Source organism: Oncorhynchus gorbuscha, linkage group LG06 (genome assembly GCF_021184085.1).
Source record: "Oncorhynchus gorbuscha isolate QuinsamMale2020 ecotype Even-year linkage group LG06, OgorEven_v1.0, whole genome shotgun sequence".
Lineage (NCBI taxonomy): Eukaryota > Metazoa > Chordata > Actinopteri > Salmoniformes > Salmonidae > Oncorhynchus > Oncorhynchus gorbuscha.
Genome location: NC_060178.1, coordinates 75,014,636 through 75,023,635, shown reverse-complemented (window position 1 = coordinate 75,023,635; position 9,000 = coordinate 75,014,636). Strand labels below are relative to the sequence as shown.

General features: G+C 39.9%; 1 protein-coding gene across 1 annotated transcript; it reads right to left on the bottom strand.

Moving 5' to 3' along the window:
- Positions 1-4,337: 4,337 nt before the first annotated feature.
- LOC124037253 (VIP peptides-like) lies at positions 4,338-8,109 on the bottom strand. The gene is made up of 6 exons (XM_046351932.1): positions 7,965-8,109; positions 7,346-7,450; positions 6,610-6,714; positions 6,081-6,212; positions 5,843-5,945; positions 4,338-5,357 (listed from the first exon to the last, which is right to left on the bottom strand). Coding segments are annotated over exons 1-6 (456 nt in total). The 5' UTR covers positions 7,967-8,109; the 3' UTR covers positions 4,338-5,348.
- Positions 8,110-9,000: the final 891 nt, after the last annotated feature.

Here is a 9,000-nt window from a genome sequence, read left to right as displayed (position 1 = left end):
TTATCAGGATACCAGTCACATTGCGACTGAATATTTGTTTTCCCACATTGAGAAAGAAGTGGTTGGAGGGCTAGGTGGAAAGGCATAGGTACATACTGTAGAAGCAGGGGCATGCACACACTGTCCATTTGTCCATATCTGTAAGGATGGGTCGCTTTAGTGGTAGTTCCAATTACTGCCCGGAGCCAGTGAGAGCAGTCAGTTAGAGCTCAGAGTAAAAATGCTGGACCTGACCGTGCTTGAGCCTCTCTATTTTTACACCCAGGGGGCCTGCAGGGGCCATTAAGATCAACTGTAATGAGAGTTAATGAGTCTGGCCTCCACAAGGCAGAGAATAATGACATATCATTCGCTTTACACTGGGGAGTGGACACAAAAACACACATATGCACAGACCAGTGGTGGCTGGTGACACTTTAAATGGGGAGGATGGAGTTCATAGTAATGGCTGGAACGGAATAAATGAAATGATCTCAAACACATTAAACACCTGGTTTCCATGTGTTTGATACCATTCAATTTACTCTACTCCATTCATTATTATGACCCGTCCTTCCCTCACCAGCCTCCTCTGGTGCAGACACGCATACACACACACATTATTTTACTTATTGGGGATTGATTGAATAGGGCACTAAAGTTGACCACCCGATTCAACAGAAAATGTTTTTGTCTTTGTTTGCTGTCCTTAGTCACCGCCATGGAGTTTTGCTTCACCCCAAGCACCGTAACGACGGGAATATGATGTGACAAATTGAGATGCATGGAGCCCACAAGAAACTTTATCAGTGTAAAGTGTTTTTGTTTGCGCTGCCTTCAGAGAACATGTTTGTTGGTGATACTGAAAGATGATGGAAAACAAAACCAACCAGTGCACAGCACTACTGTACTTGATTTATAAGGATATTTAATAATCACAAAAGATAGGTATTGTCAATTTGTGCTTGAAACAGGTGCATGGTTACCATAGCAACGTGGTGAGAGGATAGTTTTGATAATGTGTTGGTCAAAGGAATCATCATGTGATTGTTTTCCATATCTACAATATGTGGATCCCTGTACATACTGTTGGAATTGTTGTTTCCTGGTAATTAAAAGCTTTGACATAGATGCAACTTGACAGTGATTTGAATGTATTTTCTCATTTTAGATCCCACATATGTCCCTGCTAATAATGTCATTTAATTTGGAACCCCCCCCCCCTCCTAGCGTATTGCTTATGACATTTATGAGTCAAATATCCTGTGCCATTTCGACACTTGTAAACACACTGAGTCATGACTTTCGTGGCACGTTTTCACACTGGCTTCGATGATTCCAACACAGTGAGTATTCATCCCAAAATAATGTAGTAAATGTGATTGTGTTTTTGTTCATATGAATTTAATTTAACATCACCATGTAAGAGGGTCAGTGAACACTTTTGTACTTTTCGATGAAGAAAGCACATTCTATTCAAAGAGGTAGGATAGTAGGTATTATACCTGCCAGAAACTATACAGTGAACTAAGCATTGTACAATTAAGCAATAAGGCACGAGGGGATATGGTATATGGCCAATATACCATGGCTAAGGGATGTTCTTATGCACAACGCAACACGGAGTGCCTGGTACAGCCCTTAGCCGTGGTATATTGGCCATATACCATAAACCCCCGAGGTGCCTTATTGCTATTATAAAATGGTTAATAACGTAATTGGAGCAGTAAAAATAAATGTTTTGTCATACTCATGGTATATGGTCTGATATACCATGGCTGTCAGCCAATTAGCATTCAGGGCTTGAACCACCCAGTTTATAATACATTATAGTCAATGACATGGTATTGTTTACAGTCCTTTTCACACCCATTATTACACTTAGATGGTTAGGAGGCCGAGGAGGCCATCAAAATAGCCCTGGCGGCTGGCACAGATTACGATAGTGATTCTACACAGGTTAACATACAGTGAGATGGACACACTACCGTACCATATGTAGCCTACACTGTATACATGCTGAGGCCAATGCATATTACAAAAACAATTTTACCTTGATCAATATGTGTAACGGCGTTCGTCTGTTGAAGAAAGAGAGTCGGACCGAAATGCAGCGTGTAGGTTACTCATGACTTTAATGAAAGAAATGACGGTACATGAAATAACAGAAAGACGAAAGCAACAAACGGAACGTGAAACTAATTACAGCCTATCTGGTGACTACTACACAAAGACAGGAACAAACACCCACGAAATACAAAGCGAAACTATGGCTCCCTAAATACGGTTCCCAATCAGAGACAACGAGGATCACCTGACTCACCTGATTGAGAATCGCCTCAGGCAGCCAAGCCTATACAACACCCCTAATAGCCGCGATCCCAAATACTACAAACCCCAATACGAAAACAACATATAAACCCATGTCACACCCTGGCCTACCCAAACATATAACAAAAACACAAAATACAATGACCAAGGCGTGACAATATGCTTACTATGTATCTGTAAATAACAACCAAAATACACTGATCAAAAAAATAAAGGGAACACTTAAACAACACAATGTAACTCCAAGTCAATCACACTTCTGTGAAATCAAACTGTCCATTTAGGAAGCAACACTGATTGACAAATTTCACATGCTGTTGTGCAAATGGAATAGACAACAGGTGGAAATTATAGGCATTTAGCAAGACACCCCCAATAAAGGAGTGGTTCTGCAGGTGGGGACCACAGACCACTTCTCAGTTCCTATGCTTCCTGGCTGATGTTTTGGTCACTTTTGAATGCTGCCGGTGCTTTCACTCTAGTGGTAGCATGAGACGGAGTCTACAACCCACACAAGTGGCTCAGGTAGTGCAGCTCATCCAGGAGGGCACATCAATGCGAGATGTGGCAAGAGGGTTTGCTGTGTCTGTCAGCGTAGTGTCCAGAGCATGGAGGCGCTACCAGGAGACAGGCCAGTACATCAGGAGACATGGAGGAGGGCGTAGGAGGGCAACAACCCAGCAGCTGGACCGTTACCTCCGCCTTTGTGCAAGGAGGAGCACTGCCAGAGCCCTGCAAAATGACCTCCAGCAGGCCACAAATGTGCATGTGTCTGCTCAAACGGTCAGAAACAGACTCCATGAGGGTGGTATGAGGGCCCGACGTCCACAGGTGGAGGTTGTGCTTACAGCCCAACACCGTGCAGGACGTTTGGCATTTGCCAGAGAACACCAAGATTGGCAAATTCGCCACTGGCGCCCTGTGCTCTTCACAGATGAATGCAGGTTCACACTGAGCACATGTGACAGACGTGACAGTCTGGAGACGCCGTGGAGAACGTTCTGCTGCCTGCAACATCCTCCAGCATGACCGGTTTGGTGGTGGGTCAGTCATGGTATGGGGTGGAATTTCTTTGGGGGGCCGCACAGCCCTCCATGTGCACAACCCTCCATAGGTACCGAGATGAGATCCTCAGACCCCTTGTGAGACCATATGCTGGTGTGGTTGGCCCTGGGTTCCTCCTAATGCAAGACAATGCTAGACCTCATGTGGCTGTGTGTGTGTCAGCAGTTCCTGCAAGAGGAAGGCATTAATTCTATGGACTGGCCCGCCCGTTCCCCAGACCTGAATCCAATTGAGCACATCTGGGACATCATGTCTCGCTCCATCCACCAACGCCACGTTGCACCACAGACTGTCCAGGAGTTGGCGGATGCTTTAGTCCAGGTCTGGGAGAAGATCCCTCAGGAGACCATCCGCCACCTCATCAGGAGCATGCCCAGGCGTTGTAGGGAGGTCATACAGGCACGTGGAGGCCACACACATTACTGAGCCTCACTTGTTTAAAGGACATTCATCAATGTTGGATCAGCCTATAGTGTGGTTTTCCACTTTAATTTGGAGTGTGACTCCAAATCCAGACCTCCATGGATTGATAAATTTGATTTCCATTGATAATTTTTGTGTGATTTTGTTGTCAGCACATTCAAATATGTAAAGAAAAAAAGTATTTAATAAGAATAGTTCATTCATTCAGATCTAGGATGTGTTATTTTAGTGTTCCCTTTATTTTTTTGAGCAATGTATATTTTTACATAACTATCAAAATATGTCAATGCTTCATAATGCAAATTGGATATGGCCATTGTGATTGAGATTATACTTGTAGAAGTGAGATTAGGGGTGTATACAAATGTCACATCTGTTCAGGTCCCAATTTCTTTTATATATATATAAATATAAATTGCTCTATCAAAAAGTTAAATGTAGATGTAAAATCCAAGGCTATTCTTTGTTATTCATTATGCCAATTGAATCCTTCTATAATGGCAAGAAGAATCACACGTAAAAACAATCACACAAGTATAGCCTATGTCATTTTATTCACTGAATATATACGGAGTTACATTCATTTAAAAAATGGAACAATAATTCTCGATTTGTGGAAACAATCTTTCTCACAGTCCTCTCATCATTTTGATGATTAGAAGACAGCCTATGACTTATCTATGTCTGTTGAAATAAATTAATGTAAGTGTGTATCTGCTATGCTATTCTTTGTCTCATGTCTTTTGAAGTGAATAAAAAAAAATTAAGATCCCTGCCAACCTTAATTGAGACACAAGGTAGTTGCTTTCAAGTCCTTCTCTATCTTTTGATGATTTGATCTGAAAGCCAATATCATGCTTATTTAGCATGTGTATTGTCATGAAACTGATCATTTCAAATGGTATGAAGTTGATATGCATGAAATCAAATGTAGTAGTCTTTGCTTACCATCTTCATTCAGGTGAGCAGGTCATCAAAGCACATGTTGAGTGCAACTATAAGTTTGTGGTGTAATTTGTCATCTTTTGCAATACTTTTTCACATGAAAAGAGATAATCAACATCCATATTTACTTACAAAATTACTCAGCTTTGAAAAATAAATGGACATCTTTTATTTGGATGCACGGTTTTACATAACTAAATGCTCTAGGTAAGTGTATGCACAAGGTATAGCATTGTTCCACATGGATATAACGTGATTATATGCATCAGTGTCACTCTAAATGTGGTCCTCTACTGTATGAGCTGATTATACTTTATACCAGTATAAAGTTTGTTTTAGGAATGCATTTATTGAACTACCATTTACAGTCCTGGTCAAAGCAAATCTATCTGATCCCAGGTGGACGTATATAGTATTTACTGTTGCCTACATCTTCAGACCAATATTTGTAGTTTCAGTATATCTTGTATACAATGTAAACATTTACTTTATACTGTAGAGACTTGACTTTGAAACATGTCCATTGTTGAAGAACTGAAATATTTGTTTTGGATAGCAAATCGATGAGGTTGACTGATTGAGGTAATCGCACCAGCGGGTCTTCCTCAGAGTGGCTGAAAAAGACAGTTGGAGCAGAGGGAAAGAGTGAGGGAGAGAGGGAGGAAGAGAAAGGTCCAGATAATTGATTATTGATCAGAATAGTGAGAGAATCACAAGTACACACAACAGAGTTTCAAATCATGTTATGAGAAGACGTGATAAGGGCTTTCATCTAGTAGAAACATCATACTCTACTGCCCATATGTTTTCAATAGCTGAGCTTCTGTAGTAAAATGAAAGTAGCCCTATGGGTATACAGTATGTTCTTAGCAGTACAATGTACTGGAAATGCAGCTACGTTTGTCCACTACAACTCCACTATACAGGTGTCAGGTCTTGCTGTCTCTATGCGTAGCAGTGCGACCGCACTGTGTTCCATACCTTCTCTATGCAATGACCACCACAGTAACAACCCAATTGAGATGGCGTTCAACTAAACGTAGAAATGAGAGTGGAGTGAAAGTGAATGGAGGAGGAGGAGGAGAGAGACTGAACCTACCAATTGGAAGTTATTGAGAAGGTGATCTACATCGACGTCATCATAGCTCTCTAGAAACGAGGGCTCACTTCTGGATTCTTCTTGCATGGGAGGGTCTTCTTGACTGAAAAGACAAGAAGGGTACATTTGACTTTCCTCACACTGTGGAGGCACACTGCAGAAATGCACATGCGGACATACACATGCATGCACACTGGCAAACACACAATCCATTATTGTGCTCTGTACTTGTTCCCACCTTCTCTTTCCTGTCAGAACTGAGTTAAGGTATTTCTTCACAGCCATCTGTTTGCGGAAGCGACTGTAGTTGTCTGTGAAAATGGCATCTGAGTGGCGCTTCACTGGTACCTGGTCCTCCATCATGTCATCACTGTGACAAATTAACCACAACACATTTTAGTCCATCATTTTTGAGACATTTGCTAACCTGTTTTGGCTTTTACTGAACTTATCCAATAAATAGTTGTTTTAAAACCAGACGTAAATCACAATTGTGATGACAAATCTAATACAATTACAACAAATTAGATTATTAACCGTTTTCAAGGCAGATATGCTAATACAACTTTTTTAAGGATAACCTAATTTTTCAAAGAGACTAAAATCACAGAAATAAGCATACAGGAAGACAATTTTGTGGAATATATATTTGTGTCATGCTTCCTGACTCTAAATGTTTTCAATAAACCTGAATGTTCCTGAAAATATGTTATGAATATTATCATACTGCGCGCTAATCTGGAGGAAAAGCATAAACTACAGTCTACCTGACTCGCTTTCCAATCAAGGATTCCAGGTACCGCCGCGCGGACAGCTGTCCAAGAAGTTTGCTGTATCCACTTGTAAAGAGACCGTCTGCGTGTCTCGTCGGTCTGCCAACAGATTAAAACAGTTATTAGTCACACTGTCTAGCATAAATCTGAAAAGATGGTTTCGGAGTCATTTAAGGGCAGAGCGTTTCAATAGGCTAATATTGGGGTAAAACAAATATGGGCGTATGTGATTACTCTTAGACAATACCAAAACAACACTAAGTCACGAGGCAGACATGATTTGTATCCTGACATTCAATATTCCATTAGAATAAATTATTATTCATTATTATTCATTACTTTCTTAATCATCCAGAGAACACAATCAATCAATATTCACTTATATGAAAGTAGCCTGTGGAAAATAATTACATAACATTTCTCAAGACGTAAATGTTATTGTTAGAAAGTACTATTGTTCTAGGATATAGTCGAAGAATTAATTGTTGACTGTCTTGTTTATTGATGAACCCAGAGTTAGAATAAGTTAAAACACGTTAACACTATAGCCTATAATGTATTTGTCCATGATGATATACATTCTTATTGATACACATAAAGTTATTGGCCGATAGCCTATAATATAAAAAGTTAGTACATCGTTGCAGTTTTTGAACTCTTTGGCAAAAGTAACTGATGATGCTCTTTTAAACCTTTATGTCCGCATGCGTAATAGCGGTACTATTCCTACCTCATAGATGCATATGGCAAACACTGAGTCCGGGAATATAACACACTGCACAGGGCTATTAGGAAAAGGAGCTGGGAGCCGTTCCGTTGTAACATCGCTTTATACCTGTAAAAAGAGATATGGGTTTCATTCAATTATGTTTCTTTCAGATAGCCTTTCAGATAGCCTACATTCTTATGAAAACGACAAGAATTCTTAAAATGATTGCCCCGTCATTCGGTACACAATAATTCTTAAAATGATTGCCTCGTCATTCGGTACGCCTTTATGCACAGAAAAACAAGTTTATCAACACTTTCTATTGTGCTTCCCAGTGCCACCAGAAAACAAACACGTTGAGAATGAAGACAAATGTGCAGTTGCGCACGTATCCAATTGGTGAGGACTTGTTTTCAACCTTTGTATGAACATTTGTTTATGTGATCAAATGCTATTGCCAATCAAAAATCAATCTTATATTTGGAATCAATAAATATTTACAGTTATTAATTTGCTGGAAGATGGATACAATGACAAAAACTTTAGAATATAGAATGTGATGTGAAGCCTAACTGAAAAGAATATCTAACAAATATCATAATTATCAAAAACAAATAGCATCATCTGAAAAAAGTCTTACATTGTCTTTAGTAAATGATCTGCTGTTCCTCTTGGGTACCGGGTGCTGTCCAAGGTCCTGGAATGCTTTGTGTTTGTAGCTCCTAGAGAAGTCACTGTTCAGTACCTCAGTTGCTTCTTCGCTGGTCAGCGTCTCTTACTATACCTTCAACCCTTCCCTCGTTTTATACATCTGAATACTTTTCATCAAGCAGGAAGGCAATCAGATTAGATCAGGGTTGATACGTCATATAAGTCCCATTGGGAGTGATGCATTCGTCATTGGCTTGTTGGCATGTTCATTCAAACCAACCTTATGGTAAAATTAGGTTTTGCTCATACAATAATTTCTTATTACATATCATGGGGGTTGACTCATCTTATATTATACACATTTGAAATGGTATAGACCTAATAGTTATGAATAGGGGGAAACAAAGCACTTAGATACATAAACAGTGAAAATACCTTTTGACATTTGGTAAGCAAAGTAAATATAATGTTATACACAATGTGGACACAGTGGCGATTTCCATCTCCCCAGATTGTATTTCCGGTACATAACTTGAAATTTGTTTATGTCATTTTGTGATATCTTGGACTATAACTCCCTCTGAGTGGTTGTACAGTGTCTGCATGATAGCCATGACGAATAAAACAATTCTTGAAACCATGAATAGTCTTTATCAGTTTCAGCACCTACATCTCCTTCCCTTTCTCCTCTTCTACCTCACCTCTCCACCTCTCCCATCTCATCATCTTTCTAATCTATATCACTCTCTCCTCCTAACCACATTGTCTCTCCCAATATAACGACATTAAACATTGACATTCCTTTACACAATGCAGATAAAAGGCTCAGTTGACACAGATGTCAGATACTCTCATGGAATAACTTTGCACACTTCTATTACACAAGAACCAATCACATCCAAATCCCATCATCCCCTCATTAGGTTGAACTAAGTAAAGATGTGCACAGATGTTCTGATTGGAGAGAGTTTATTGAACAGAGTTTATCCCAGAGGGAATTAATACTATAGATTTTGTGATCTTAT

What these genes read in the sequence shown, in the direction of transcription:
- LOC124037253 (XM_046351932.1), bottom strand. An exon ending in TTGCCATATGCATCTATGAG is followed by an intron (nt 6,715 to 7,345) that starts GTAGGAATAGTA and finishes ATCTGTTGGCAG; the next exon opens with ACCGACGAGACACGCAGACG. An exon ending in TTGATTGGAAAGCGAGTCAG is followed by an intron (nt 6,213 to 6,609) that starts GTAGACTGTAGT and finishes AATTTGTCACAG; the next exon opens with TGATGACATGATGGAGGACC.